Source organism: Chiloscyllium punctatum, chromosome 44 (genome assembly GCF_047496795.1).
Source record: "Chiloscyllium punctatum isolate Juve2018m chromosome 44, sChiPun1.3, whole genome shotgun sequence".
In the NCBI taxonomy this organism is placed as follows: Eukaryota; Metazoa; Chordata; class Chondrichthyes; order Orectolobiformes; family Hemiscylliidae; genus Chiloscyllium; species Chiloscyllium punctatum.
This window is the reverse complement of record NC_092782.1, coordinates 3,411,801-3,428,094: the sequence shown is the minus strand read 5'-3', so window position 1 is coordinate 3,428,094 and position 16,294 is coordinate 3,411,801. Positions and strand designations below refer to the sequence as shown.

The window sequence follows — 16,294 nt, the reverse complement described above, 5'->3', positions numbered from 1 at the left end:
TAATGATTGTGAATGCATTTCTTTTCCTTCAGAAGAATCAACAGCTACAACACAAACAACTACCACAACTGGATCTACTGCCAGTTCCACAACTGGTGAGTAACCTCCCCTTTCACATTACCTTACAATGTATTTTCACATCAGATTGGCTTTTCAGTTTCAACCACTTGCCTCTGAAAGTAGGTTCAAATTTCCTTCAGAGCTCTTGTCCATTTTACATTCCTGTGGTGCCATGTAAATGAACATTGATTAGATTGTCGTAAAATCTCTGCAACTCAGGTCACTTTGCCTTTCTGATTAAAATTACAAGAGTGGAGTCTAAACTAAGTTGGCATCTGGTGATTTTGAATATCATTCATACATTTCAGAAGAAACAACCACATCTGTACCACCAACTACAACTGGCTCTACCAGTGCTTCGACAAGAGGTGAGTGAGGAATTCCTTCAGAGAGGAATAGCCAGGCCTGAGAGGGAAATGATATTGTTACCTTAGTTCTTTATCAGGGCATTTCTGCCAAATGAATACATTCATCCTTGCGGAGCAAAGTTTTAAGTTCAAAACTAAAATACGAAAGGCGGCAGGCACCAGTGAGTTCTCAAGTACATCCAATTCACGGCAGCAACTGGGGTATCTGGCACGGGATATGTCTGTATTACTGTGATGCTGACATTTGCACAATACTGTCCTCTTCCAACTTGGGCGTATTGAATGTGATTGCATTTGTTTCACTTCAGAACAAACAACGACAACAACAGGGATAACCACCACACCGAGTTCAACTGTCACTTCCACAACGGGTGAGTGCTGCCTTTTCTTCATTCCACATGATAAATAATTAAATGAGTTAAAATGGGGGTTACAACTTAAATGCCTGATCAGTGAAATCTCTGTGTCAGTCGAGGTTGATATGTCATAGTCTCAGCTCAGGAGGTTTTGGGAACATAAGACCTGTTCATCAGCAAAATCTGTCGCTTCTAACTCCAGTAGACAATCCCCTGGTATTGGATCAGAATGGCTTCACACCCGGCATGTAGATAAATGTTAATTATTGATGAGTGTCAGTGTAATCTAATGTCAATATTGATCGCGCACTCCCATTATGGATCCACCCTGAAAATTCAGTCTTTTCTTGGACATCAACTTTAACTAAAGAAGGTTAGGACACACAACAATAATGCTGTGTGTGCTGGAGATGTCACAAAACAGCAAGAGAACTTTCTGAAGAAAGGCAACAGATGTACTATCATCTCCATGTCCAGAAACACAGTCAACAATCCCAGTCCTTCCACTTCTTTGGAATTTTGCAATGGTTCCTCTGACTTTCTGCAAAAATATACTTCATGGATTTTCTCTGAACATGGCATGATGATTGACATTCTGGTGATACCTGCTTCCATCCAGCAACAAGGAAGTTTGTTCTTTTAAAGTACAACTAAACGTTAACAATGCTGCTTTGCTACTTACTTGATTTGAATGCTCCTTCTCTAATTGCTTCATGCGAATGTTAAATATTCTCTAACAGCTCAATTGTTGATCTGTTTTGGTGAAACATCTTCCTGTCCAATACACACGCACCAACCTGCTCCGCTTCGAATGATAATGAACTTGTGGGACCCATACGGAATGGATTGTGTTCTCAACTTGATTCCATTGGAGACTGTAAATTTGTCCAACAGACTTAGAGATTCCTAAGTGAATCACAAGACAACGTGGATGATATGAAAGGAGTAGGATTGCTGTGTATTCACTCCAGCAATGAGAGACATGGAGTCTTAAAGTTGTACATCATGGAAACAGATTCTTCGCTACAACTCGTTCATACCGACCAGATATCCTAACCTAATCTAGTGCCATTTGCCAGCCCTTGGCGCATATCCCTCGATACCCCTCCAATTCATATGCACATCCAGATCCCTTTTAAATGCTATAATTGTACCAGCCTCCACCACTTCCTCAGGCAGCTCATTCCATACACACATCACCCTCTTCATGAAAAGGTTGCCCCGTCGGTCCCTTTTAAATCTTTCCCTTCTCACTCTAAATCTATGCCCACAAGTTCTGGACTTCCCCAAAGTGATGACTGCTCTCAAAGTGGCTGCTGACTGTCCTCACAGCTGGAGCAAGCCTGACAGTTTCTGTCTGTAGAAAGCACACAATGCATATAATTAAAGAAGCATTCATACACCCTGCTGATCTTGAGGCAAGTTTCATACAATGACGTAGAGATTACTGTCTTGTGTTTTCCTCATCTCCAGAGAGCTGATGAAGTCTAGTAGTAATTCAAAGGGACCTTTAGGCAAAGGGTAATATTGATGTTCTGAAGCAGGTGGATCAGCCAATGACATTGAGCATGATCACAGTGGCAATACAAGGTTTCTAGAAGCACAGTATACCTTCAGTTTGTAATAGCCATGTCAAACATGAAAAATAAATCTAGTTTTAGGAACGCTATTGGCAATAAAGTATTCAAACAGTTCAGTAAAAATCCATTTCAGATGATTCATCTAATGCTGTGAACAGTATGATGCAGCATCACGAATCAATAATATGGAACTTTGTTAATGATGCGGCAAAATCAAATTGAATAAAATGTTGGTTCATGTGTGTCTTTCTCTTCAGAAGAAGTGACCACAACAACAGGGACAAGCACAATAACTGCAACAACCATCAGTCCTACAACTGGTGAGCAAAATCATTTTTAACAATCAGGACATGTTAAGGGTTAACAAAGAAATGAAATGTAAATGAAATTTAAATGTAAGTGAAATGTAAATGTAAATCCTCCACAACCTATTCCATTCTAATTGGATGTAATGATTGTGAATGCATTCCATTTTCTTCAAAAGAATCAACAGCTACAACACTAACAACCATCACAAGTGGATCCACTGCCAGTTCCACAACTGGTGAGTAACATCCCCTTTCACATTACCTTACAATGTATTTTCTCACCAGATTACCTTCATAGCTTCAAATCTGAGAGGGAAATGATATTTTCATCTTAGTTCTTTGTCAATGAAATTACGTCCATATTTTCATCAAAATTCTTGTCCATTTCACATTCCTGTGGTGCCATGTAAATGAACATTGATCAGATTGTCGTAAAATCTCTGCAACTCAGGTCACTTTGCCATTCTGATTAAAATTACAAGAGTGGAGTCTAAACTAAGTTGGCAACTGGTGATTTTGAATATCATTCATACATTTCAGAAGAAACAACCACATCTGTACCACCAACTACAACTGGCTCTACCAGTGCTTCAACAAGAGGTGAGTGAGGAATTCAGTCAGTGTGGAATAGCCAGGCCTGAGAGGGAAATGATATTGTTACCTTAGTTGTTTATCAGAGCATTTCTGACAAATGAATCCTAGCGGAGCAAAGTCTTCAGTTCAAAACTAAAATACGAAAGGCGGCAGGCTCCAGTGAGTGCTCGAGCACATCCAAATCACGGCAGCTGCTGGGGTATCTGGCCCTGGGTATTTCTGTGATGCTGACATTTGCACAATACTGTCTTCTCCCAACTTGGGCGTATTGAATGTGATTGCATTTGTTTCACTTCAGAACAAACAACGACAACAACAGGGATAACCACCACACCGAGTTCAACTGTCACTTCCACAACGGGTGAGTGAGTGCTGCCTTTTCTTCATTCCACATGATAAATAATTAAATGACATAAATTGGTTACAACTTAAATCCCTGGTCAGTGAAATTCCAGTGTCAGTTGAGTTTGACGTGTCATTCTCACAACTCAGGAGTTTGTGGGATCACCAGCCATTCCTGAGATTTTTACATCAACAACATCTGCAGCTTTGATCTCCAGCAATCTCCCTGGTATTAGATCAGGAATGGTTCCCATCCAGCATGCAGATAAATGTTAACAATTGATAATTGCCAGTGTAACCCAACACCCAGGATTGGTTTACCGCAACATTATTGTTTACCCATCCCCAATATGCACATTAAGTGTCTGCACAAACATCAAGTTTAGCAAAACAAAGTGAGGACTCAAAGATGTGACAGAACATAGAGAGAATTTTCTGAGGTTACTCAGCAGATGTGGCATCATCTCTGTGTCCAGAAACACAGTCAGCGCTCCAAATCCTCCGACTTGTTTGGAACTTTGCAATAAATCATTGGGCTTCCAGCATAAGAACATGTGTGAAGTATTTCCTCTGAACATGGTGTGATGATTAACATTCTGGTGATATATGCTTCCATCCAGCAACAAGGAATTGTGCTTTTTTGAAAGTACAATTAAATGTTAAAAATGCTGGTTTGCTACTTATTGGTTTAGAATGCACCTTTTCTATTTGTTTCATACGGGTGTTAAATGTTCTGCAACTTTTCTATTCCAGAGGTGATCTGTCTTGGTGAATGGTCATCCTGGTCCAATACACACACACACCAAACACCACCAGTCCATATGATGTTGAACTGATCTGTCCTGTGCGCAAGCAATTGTGTTCTCCATTGGAGACATTCGGTGTCAATTTGTCCAAAACACTTCAAGGCCACCCAGTGAATCAACAGACCACGTGAAGTGGATTAAAGGAGTAGGATTGCTATGTAGTCTTCCCAAAAGTTCATCACAGGAATTTTGTTCAGACTACCAAATTCGAGTTTGCTGTGAAAATCAAACATCAACAACACTTCCGAGGACAATTGGTCTAAGGACAACCTCCACTGAAACAAGCACACCTGGTCAATCTAAAATTCATGTGTGCCGGTGTTGAGGCTATGATTTACAAAGTGTCTCAAGGTCAGGAGCTGGTCCAGCTGACGTTGGATATTGAGTTCCCATAGACACTGTAACCATTGGAGAAATCATAAATTTTCATTCAAATACTGGCCTCTGGTTTCTGATATATCCCTCACTCATCTGATTTCCAATAAATTAATTGACTGATAGAGCATGTTAAGATATCCAGTGAATGAGAGTATGAAAACCTCTCCCGGCAGAGCCCCAAATGAATTGTGTTAGTCAGAACAGTATTTTTATGTCAATGGGAGTTGAGGTGAGTGTTTTTTTCAAAATGCTTACATTTCATCCATGGGACAAATGAGGTCAGCCCCTATCGCTGTAGTTCCACCTCTCAATTATCAGCCTGACCACGTGTAACCATGTCCCATGTTGAGAATCTGAACACTCAAGCTGGCAAAGTGGTGACTGCTCTCAAAATGGCTCTTACCTGCCTTATAGCTGGAGCAAGCCTGACAGTCGATGCCTGTAGGAAATACACAATGCATGTAATTGAACAACTGTTCGTTCTGTTTATTAATGAGATAGGAAGTTTCACACAATGATCTCGAGTTCACTGTGTTGTGCTTTCCTCATCTCCAATCAGCTGATGAAGTCTGGTAGCATGTCAAAGCGTTCTTCAGGAGATGGGTAACATTGACGTTCTGAAGTAGGTGGATCAGCCAATCACCTTATCACAGAGGCATTACAATGCTCTTCGATCCATGGTATCATGAAAGTTTGTAGTAGCCATGTCAAACATTAATAACATTTCTGGTATTAGCATTACTATTTGCAGTGAAGTATTCAGATAGGTCAGTGAAAAATAATTTCTGTCAATAGCTTGAAATGTGTGAACAGTAGGATGCAGCATCATGAATCAATAAACTGGAGCTTCCTTAATGCTGCGGCAAAACCACATTGGATACAATGATTGTTAACGTTTGTCTTTCTCTTCAAAAGAAGCGACCACAACAACAGGGACAAGCACAATAACTGCAACAACTATCAGTTCTACAACTGGTGAGCGAAATCATTTTTAACAATCAGGACATGTTGTGCCCAAATATCATTCTCCATTTGACATGTGACAATGTCTTTGCTTCTACATCATCAATACGCAACCTGTTTTCGGAAAACCTGTAGTATTTATTGTTTAAACGTCTGTCCAGTTTGAATGTGAGAATCTCAATTCACTCATTGAAGGAAAACATATATTTCCACTTCCGTGTTAATCAGTTGACACATATCTACTGCACACATTTTTGTTTCATGTGTTAACACAGAAATAAAGTGTGAATCTTTCCCAACCTGTTGCATTCCAATTGTATGTAATGATTGTGAATGCATTTCTTTTCCTTCAGAAGAATCAACAGCTACAACACAAACAACTACCACAACTGGATCTACTGCCAGTTCCACAACTGGTGAGTAACCTCCCCTTTCACATTACCTTACAATGTATTTTCACATCAGATTGGCTTTTCAGTTTCAACCACTTGCCTCTGAAAGTAGGTTCAAATTTCCTTCAGAGCTCTTGTCCATTTTACATTCCTGTGGTGCCATGTAAATGAACATTGATTAGATTGTCGTAAAATCTCTGCAACTCAGGTCACTTTGCCTTTCTGATTAAAATTACAAGAGTGGAGTCTAAACTAAGTTGGCATCTGATGATTTTGAATATCATTCATACATTTCAGAAGAAACAATCACATCTGTACCACCAACTACAACTGGCTCTACCAGTGCTTCGACAAGAGGTGAGTGAGGAATTCCTTCAGAGAGGAATAGCCGGGCCTGAGAGGGAAATGATATTGTTACCTTAGTTCTTTATCAGGGCATTTCTGCCAAATGAATACATTCATCCTTGCGGAGCAAAGTTTTAAGTTCAAAACTAAAATACGAAAGGCGGCAGGCACCAGTGAGTTCTCAAGCACATCCAATTCACGGCAGCAACTGGGGTATCTGGCACGGGATATGTCTGTATTACTGTGATGCTGACATTTGCACAATACTGTCCTCTTCCAACTTGGGTGTATTGAATGTGATTGCATTTGTTTCACTTCAGAACAAACAACGACAACAACAGGGATAACCACCACACCGAGTTCAACTGTCACTTCCACAACGGGTGAGTGCTGCCTTTTCTTCATTCCACATGATAAATAATTAAATGAGTTAAAATGGGGGTTACAACTTAAATGCCTGGTCAGTGAAATCTCTGTGTCAGTCGAGGTTGATATGTCATAGTCTCAGCTCAGGAGGTTTTGGGAACATAAGACATTCCTGAGACCTGTTCATCAGCAAAATCTGTCGCTTCTAACTCCAGTAGACAATCCCCTGGTATTGGATCAGAATGGCTTCACACCCGGCATGCAGATAAATGTTAATTATTGATGAGTGTCAGTGTAACCTAATGTCAATATTGATCGCGCACTCCCATTATGGATCCACCCTGAAAATTCAGTCTTTTCTTGGACATCAACTTTAACTAAAGAAGGTTAGGACACACAACAATAATGCTGTGTGTGCTGGAGATGTCACAAAACAGCAAGAGAACTTTCTGAAGAAAGGCAACAGATGTACTATCATCTCCATGTCCAGAAACACAGTCAACAATCCCAGTCCTTCCACTTCTTTGGAATTTTGCAATGGTTCCTCTGACTTTCTGCAAAAATATACTTCATGGATTTTCTCTGAACATGGCATGATGATTGACATTCTGGTGATACCTGCTTCCATCCAGCAACAAGGAAGTTTGTTCTTTTAAAGTACAACTAAACGTTAACAATGCTGCTTTGCTACTTACTTGATTTGAATGCTCCTTCTCTAATTGCTTCATGCGAATGTTAAATATTCTCTAACAGCTCAATTGTTGATCTGTTTTGGTGAAACATCTTCCTGTCCAATACACACGCACCAACCTGCTCCGCTTCAAATGATAATGAACTTGTGGGACCCATACGGAATGGATTGTGTTCTCAACTTGATTCCATTGGAGACTGTAAATTTGTCCAACAGACTTAGAGATTCCTAAGTGAATCACAAGACAACGTGGATGATATGAAAGGAGTAGGATTGCTGTGTATTCACTCCAGCAAAGGGTTAACAAAGAAATGAAATATAAATGAAATTTAAATGTAAGTGAAATGTAAATGTAAATCCTCCACAACCTATTCCATTCTAATTGGATGTAATGTTTGTGAATGCATTCCATTTTCTTCAAAAAATCAACAGCTGCAACATTAACAACCATCACAAGTGGATCTACTGCCAGTTCCACAACTGGTGAGTAACATCCCCTTTCACAGAGCAAACACTGACAACAACGGGGATAACCACCACACCGAGTTCAACTGTCACTTCCACAACGGGTGGGTGCTGCCTTTTTTCATTCCACAGGATAAAGAATGAAAGAAGTTAAACCAGTTAAAACTTAAATCCTGGTCTATGAAATTTCTCTGTCAGTCGAGGTGAATATGTTGTAGTCTCAGCTGACGTGTTTCTCGGAACTTGAACCATTCCTGAGAGTTGAACATCATAGAACATAGAACATAGAACAATACAGCACAGATTAGGCCTGTTGGCCCACGATGTTGTGCCAAACGTTTGTCATAGCTTAAGCACCTATCCATGTACCTATCCAATTGCCCTTAAAGGTCACCAATGATTCTGACTCTGCCACTCCCACATGCAGCGCATTCCATGCCCCCACCACTCTCTGGGTAAAGAACCTACCCCTGACATCCCCCCCTTTTCCTTCCACCCTTCACCTTAAATTTATGTCCCCCTGTAACACTCTGTTGTACCCGGGGAAAAAGTCTCTGACTGTCTACTCTACCTATTCCCCTGATCATCTTGTAAACTTCTACCAAGTCCCCCCTCATCCTTTGCTGTTCCAATGACAAAAGGCCTAGCACTCTCAACCTATCCTCATTTGACCTATTCTCCATTCCAGGCAACATCCTGGTAAATCTCCTCTGCAGCCTGTCCAAAGCTTCCACATCTTTCCTAAAGTGAGGCGACCAGAACTGCACACAGTACTCCAAATGTGGCCTTACCAAGGTCCTATACAGCTGCAACATCACCTCACAACTTTTGAATTCAATCCCTCTGCTAATGAACGCTAATACACCATAGGCCTTCTTACAAGCTCTATCCACCTGAGTGGCAACTTTCAAAGAGCTATGAACATAGACCCCAAGATCCCTCTGCTCCTCCACCTTACTTTGGATCATCAATATCCAAAGCTTTGACCTTTGGCAGAGAGTCTCCCTGGTATTGGATCATAATGGATTCCCACAGGGTTCCCACAACCCAGATGGCCTCCTTCTTTAAACACCGCAATATACCCCCAGACGTGATCGATGATGCTCTCCACTGCATCTCCTCCACTTCCCACTCCTCCGCCCTTGAGCCCCACCCCACCAATCGCCACCAGGACAGAACCCCACTGGTCCTCACCTACCACCCCACCAACTTCCATATGTATTGTATCATCCGTCGTCATTTCCGCCACCTCCAAACGGACCCCACCACCAGTGATATATTTCCCTCACCTCCCCTATCAATGTTCCAAAAAGACCACTCCCTCCGTGACTCCCTCGTCAGGTCCACACCCCTCACCATCCCAACCTCCACCCCCGGCACCTTCCCCTGCAACTGCAAGAAATGCAAAACCTGCGCCCACACCTCCTCCCTTACTTCCCTCCAAGGCCCCAAGGGATCCTTCCATATCTGCCACAAATTCACCTGCACCTCCACACACATCATTTACTGCATCTGCTGCACCCGATGTGGCCTCGTCTATATTGGGGAGATAGGCCGCCTACTTGCGGAACGTTTCAGAGAACACCTCTGGGACACCCGGACCAACCAATCCAACCACCCCGTGGCTCAACACTTCAACTCCCCCTCCCACTCCACCAAGGACATGCAGATCCTTGGACTCCTCCATCGCCAGACCATAGCAACACGATGGCTGGAGGAAGAGCGCCTCATCTTCCACCTAGGAACCCTCCAACCACAAGGGATGAACTCAGATTTCTCCAGTTTCCTCATTTCCCCTCCCCCCACCTTGTCTCAGTCAAATCCCTCAAACTCAGCACTGCCTTCCTAACCTGCAATCTTCTTCCTGACCTCTCCGCCCCCACCCCACTCCGGCCTATCACCCTCACCTTGACCTCCTTCCACCTATCGCATTTCCAACGCCCCTCCCCCAAGTCCCTCCTCCCTACCTTTTATCTTAGCCTGCTTGGCACACTTGCCTCATTCCTGAAGAAGAGCTCATGCCCGAAACGTCTATTCTCCTGCTCCTTGGATGCTGCCTGACCTGCTGCGCTTTTCCAGCAACATATTTTCAGCTCTGATCTCCAGCATCTGCAGTCCTCACTTTCTCCCACAGGGCATACCAATAAATGTTAATAGTTGATGAGTGCAAACGTAACCCAACACCCAGGTTTAGATTTTCATACCAATATTGATTACCTACTCCCATTGTACATCTGCCATTGATATTAAGTCTCTGCTTTTTCATCAACTTTAACTAAAGAAGATTAAGACTCGCAACAGAATGTTGGTTGTTTTGGTGATGTGACAGAACAAGAATTTTCTGAAGAAAGACAACAGATGTGCTATCAACTCCATGTCCAGAAACACAGTCAACAATCCCAGTCCTTCGACATCTTTGGAATTTTGCTCTGATTCCTCTGGCTTTCTGTAAAAATGTACACCAAGTATTTTTTTTTGAACATTGTGTGACAATTGGCATTCTGGGGATATCTGCTCCCAACCAGCAACGATGAATTTTGCTTTTTTAAAGTATAGTTAAATGTTCAGAATTCTTCTTTGTCACTTTTGTAATTTGAATGCTCCTTTTCTGTTTGCTTCATGTGTGAGTTAAATATTCTCCAACTTTTCTATTGGTGATCCGTGTTGGTAAGTGGTCTTCCTGGTCCTATAAACACATGCCAAACTACTTCAGTCCAAATGATGTTGAATTTGTGGGACGTACATGGAAAGGATTGTCTTCTAACCCTGATTCCAACTGAGACATTCAGTGTCAATTTGTCCAACACACTTCAAGATTCCTAAGTGAATCACAGGACAACATGGATTATATTAAAGGAGTAGGATTACTGTGTGATCACTCCAGCAATTACATCATTGAGTCAGACCCTTCAGTGCAACTCTTCCATGCTGATCAGATATCCTTATCTAATCTGGTGCCAATTGCCAGCACCTGGCCCATATCCCTCTAATCCCTTCCAATTCATTAACCCTTCTTTTAAATGCTGTAAAATTACACCAGCTTCTCCCACTTCCTCTGGTAAGTCATTCCGTTCAAACATGACCCTTTGTGTGAAAAGCTTGCCCCTTGGGTCCCTTTTATATCTTTTCCCCCCCTCACCCTAAACCTATGGCCTTTTAACAGGGACCTTGTCTGTTTATCGTATCTGTGCCCCTCATGATTGTATAAACTTCTATAAGGTCACCTCTCAGCCTCTGATGCTCCTCTGACAGCCCCAGACTATTCAGCCTTTCCCTATAGTTCAAATCCTCCAACTCTGGCAACATCCTTGTTAATCTTTTCTGAACCCTTTCAAGTTTCACAACATTCTTTCAAGTTTGCTGTGAAAATCAAATATCAACAATACTTCCAATGACAACCGGTCTAAATTCAACTTCCGCTGATATAGGTACACCTAGTGAATCTAAAATTCACGTGTGCTGATGTCGGATCTGAGATTCACAAAGAGTCTCGAGGTCAGGATCTGGTCACATTGACATTGGATATTGAGTTCCCATAGACACTGTAGCCATGTGAAGAATCTTAAATTTTCATTGACCCACTGGAGTCTGGTTTCTGAGCTGTGCCTCAGTCGTCTGATTTCTAATACTCAAGTGACAGATAGAGAATGTTAAGATGTCCAGGTGTAACAGAGTGACAGCGTGGAAATCTTTTCCCATGGGGTCCCAAATGATTTGTGTTAGTCAGAACATCATATTGATATCAATGATAGTTCAGATAATTGCTTTTGTAGAGGAGTTTACATTTCATCCATTGGACCAGTGAGGACAGCCTTTGTCGTTGTACATCCACCTCTCAGTTTTCAGTCTGACCATATGTAACCATGTCCCACACTGAGAATCTGAGCACTCAACTTGGGAAAGTGATGACTGCTCTCAAAATGGCTGCTGAGGAAGGTTTCACACAATGATCCAGGGTTCACTGTGTTGTGCTTTCCTCATCTCCAGATGAAGTCTGGTAGCAAATCAAAGGGATCTTCAGGTGATGGGTAACATTGATGTTCTGAAGCAGATGGATCAGCCAATCACATTGAGCATTATCACAGTGGCATTACAAGGTTTCTAACAGCATGGTGTGCCTTCAGTTTCGAATAACCATGTCAAACATTAATAATAATTCTCGGTTTAGGATTACTATTGGCACAAAGTTCACAGAAAAAAAACATTTAATTTGTTAAATTGAATGCCATGAATAGTACGATGCAGCAGCACGAATCAATAATATGGAATTTTCTTAATGCAGTGACAAAATCAAATTGGATGCTATGATTGTTAATGTGTGTCTTTCTCTTCAAAAGAAGCGACCACAACAACAGGGACAAGCACCACAACTGCAACGACTATCAGTTCTACAACTGGTGAGCAAATTCAATTTTAACAATCAGGAAGCGTTTTGCCCAAATATTTTTCTTCATGTTGGCATTTGACAATGTCTTTGCTTCTTCATCACCAATACATAACTTGTTTTCTGAAGACCTGCATTAATTTGTGTCTAAATCTCTACTCAGTTTGAATGTATGAATCTCAATTCCCTCATTGAAGGAAAACATATATTTATACTTAGTTTACACAAATCTGTTGAACTCATTTTTTTTCTCATGCCTTCACAAAGAAATGAAATGTAAATCTTTCTCAATTTGTTGCATTCCAATTGGATGTAATGATTGTGAATGCATTTCTTGAGGTGTAGTGGACAGCGAAGAGGGTTACCTCAGATTACAACAGGATCTGGACCAGATTGGCCATTGAGCTGAGAAGTGGCAGATGGAGTTTAATTCAGATAAATGCGAGGTGCTGCATTTTGGGAAAGCAAATCTTAGTAGGACTTATACACTTAATGGTAAGGTCCTAGGGAGTGTTGCTGAACAAAGAGACCTTGGAGTGCAGGTTCATAGCTCCTTGAAAGTGGAGTCGCCAGGTAGATAGGATAGTGAAGAAGGCATTTGGTATGCTTTCCTTTATTGGTCAGAGTATTGAGAACAGGTGTTGGGAGGTCATGTTGCGGCTGCACAGGGCATTGGTTAGGCCACTGTTGGAATATTGCATGCAATTCTGGTCTCCTTCCTATCAGAAAGATGTTGTGAAACTTGAAAGGGTTCAGAAAAAACTTTACAAGGATGTTGCCAGAGTTGGAGGATCTGAGCTATAGGGAGAAGCTGAACAGGCTGGGGCTGTTTTCTGTGGAGCGTCGGAGGCTGAGGGGTGACCTGATAGAGGTTTACAAAATTATGAGGGGCATGGATAAGATAAATAGACAGTCTTTTCCCTGGGGTCGGGGAGTCCAGAACTAGAGGGTTTAGGGTGAGAGGGGAAAGATATAAAAGAGACCTAAGGGGCAACTTTTTCACACAGTTTATGGAATGAGCTGCCAGAGAATGTGGTGGAGGCTGGTGCAACATTTAAGAGGCATTTGGATGGGTATATGAATAGGAAGGGTTTGGAGGGATATGGGCCGGGTGCTGGCAGGTGGGACAAGATCTGGTTGGGATTTCTGGTCAGCATGGACGGGTTGGACCGAAGGGTCTGCTTCCATGCTGTACATCTCTATGACTCTAAGAATCAACAGCTACAACACAAACAACTACTACAACTGGATCTACTGCCAGTTCCACAACTGGTGAGTAACATCCCCTTTCACATTACCTTACAATGTATTTTCATATCAGATTACCTTCATAGCTTCAACCAATTGTCTCTGAAAGTGCGTCCAAATATTCTTCAGAATTCTTATCCATTTCACATTCCTGTGGTGCCATGTAAATGAACATTGATCAGATTGTCGAAACATTTCTGCAACTCAGGTCACTTTGCCATTCTGATTAAAATTACAAGAGTGGATTCTAAACTAAGTTGGCATCTGGTGATTTTGAATATCATTCATACATTTCAGAAGAAACAACCACATCTGTACCACCAACTACAACTGGCTCTACCAGTGCTTCGACAAGAGGTGAGTGAGGAATTCCTTCAGTGTGGAATAGCCAGGCCTGAGAGGGAAATGATATTGTTACCTTAGTTCTTTATCAGGGCATTTCTGCCAAATGAATACATTCATCCTTGCGGAGCAATGTCTTAAGTTCAAAATTAAAATACGAAAGGCGGCAGGCACCAGTGAGTGCTCGAGCACATCCAAATCACGGCAGCTGCTGGGGTATCTGGCCCTGGGTATTTCTGTGATGCTGACATTTGCACAATACTGTCTTCTCCCAACTTGGGCGTATTGAATGTGATTGCATTTGTTTCATTTCAGAACAAACAACGACAACAACAGGGATAACCACCACACCGAGTTCAACTGTCACTTCCACAACGGGTGAGTGCTGCCTTTTCTTCATTCCACAGGATAAATAATGAAACAAGATAAATTAGTTTCAATTCAACTCCCTGGTCAGTGAAATCCCAGTGTCAGCTCAGTTTGATTTGTCAAAGACTCAGCTCAGGAGCTTGTGGGATTAACTGATATGCCTGAGACTTGAATATCACCAACATCTGTAGCTTCGATCTCCAGCAGACAATCTTCCTGGTTTTGGATCGGGATGGATTCCCACACAGCATGTAAATAAATGTTAATAATCGATGAGTGCCAGTGGACCCCAACACCCAGGTTTGAATGTCTGCAGTATTGAATATTCATTCCTATTATTCATCCACCCTGGACCTTAAAGTTGTGCTGATGCACAAACTGTAACTGCATAATCTTAGCACTCAAAGCAAAATACTGGTTATCATGGAGATGTGATGGAAACTAGTACATTTGCAATATTCGAAAGGCACCTGGATGGGTATATGAATAGGAAGGGTTTTAAAGGATATGGGCCGGGTGCTGGCAGATGGGACTAGATAATGACAGTGATGAATGTGCACGTGTGTACTGCATCCACATTCCATAAATTCAAACACTGAAAAATCAGTGTCATGACCTTCATCTTTCACAATGATACAATTTGATGCAGAGCTTGACATTAAAATAGAGGAATAACAAAACTGACAGGGTTAAGCTGATTGAGCCAAATGCTTATCTGTTCTGTGTATTTGTTGCAGTCTGCTCCTGAAACTCTTTCGGTACTGATTTAGTGTCATAGAGATGTCCAGCATGAAACAGACCCTTCGGTCCAACTCATTCATACCGACCAGATATCCCAACCCAATCTAGTCCCATCTGCCAGCACCCAGCCCATATCCTTTAAAACCCTTCCTATTCATATACCCATCCAGGTGCCTTTCGAATATTGCAATTGTACTAGTTTCCATCACATCCTCTGGCAGCTCATTCCATACACGTTCCACCCCCTGCATGAAAATGTTGCCCCTTAGGTCTCTTTTTCATCTTAACACTCTCAACCTAAATGTATGCCCTCTAGTTCTGGACTCCCCGACCCCAGGAAAAAGACTTTGCCTATTTATCCTATCCATGACCCTCATAATTTAGTAAACCTCTATAAAGCCACCCCTCACCCTCCGACGCTCCAGGGAAAATAGCCTTAGTCGGTTCAGCCTCTCCCGATAGCTCAAATCCTCCAACCCTTGCAACATCCTTGTAAAGCTTTTCTGAACCCTTTCAAGTTTCACGACATCTTTCTGATAGGAAGGAGACCAGAATTGCACACCATATTCCAACAGTGGCCTAACCAATTTCCTGACCAGCCACAACATGATTTCCCAACTCCCGTACTCAGTACTATGACTAATAAAGGAAAGCATACCAAGTGTCTTCTTCACTATTCTAGCCACCTGCGATTTCACTTTCAGGGAGCTATGAACCTGCACTCCAAGGTCTCTTTGTTCAGCAACACTTCCTAGGACCTTACCACTTAGTGTATAAGTCCTGCTAAGATTTGCTTTCCCAAAATGCAGCACCTCACATTTATCTAAATTAAACTCCATCTACCACTTCTCAGCCCATTGGCCCATCTGGTCAAGATCCTGTTGTAATCTGAGGTAACCCTTTTCACTGTCCACTACACCTCCAATTTTGGTGTCATCTGCAAACTTACTAACTGTACCTCTTATGCTCACATCCAAATCATTTATGTAAATGACAAAAGGTAGAGGGCCCAGCACCGATCCTTGTGGCACTCCACTGGTCACAGGCCTCCAGTCTGAAAAACAACCCTCCACCACCACCCTCTATCTTCTACCTTGAGCCTGTTCTGTATCCAAATGGCTAGTTGTCCCTAGATTCCTTGAGATCTAACCTTGCTGATCAGTCTCTCATGGGGAACCTTGTCGAACGCCTTACTG

The 16,294-nt window shown here is 42.1% G+C and overlaps 1 protein-coding gene across 1 annotated transcript in view; it reads left to right on the top strand.

Annotated features, from left to right (window-relative positions):
* The window catches only part of LOC140466591 (uncharacterized), a 119,837-nt gene that overhangs the window by 70,223 nt on the left and 33,320 nt on the right, over positions 1-16,294 (top strand). The window contains 18 exon segments of the mRNA XM_072562043.1: positions 33-95; positions 369-428; positions 737-799; positions 2,622-2,684; positions 2,849-2,908; positions 3,213-3,272; positions 3,565-3,627; positions 4,362-4,399; positions 4,402-4,471; positions 4,474-4,707; positions 6,109-6,171; positions 6,445-6,504; positions 7,982-8,035; positions 8,038-8,118; positions 12,352-12,411; positions 13,620-13,670; positions 13,944-14,003; positions 14,304-14,366. Of these exon segments, the coding sequence (XP_072418144.1) occupies positions 33-95; positions 369-428; positions 737-799; positions 2,622-2,684; positions 2,849-2,908; positions 3,213-3,272; positions 3,565-3,627; positions 4,362-4,399; positions 4,402-4,471; positions 4,474-4,707; positions 6,109-6,171; positions 6,445-6,504; positions 7,982-8,035; positions 8,038-8,118; positions 12,352-12,411; positions 13,620-13,670; positions 13,944-14,003; positions 14,304-14,366 (1,266 nt within the window).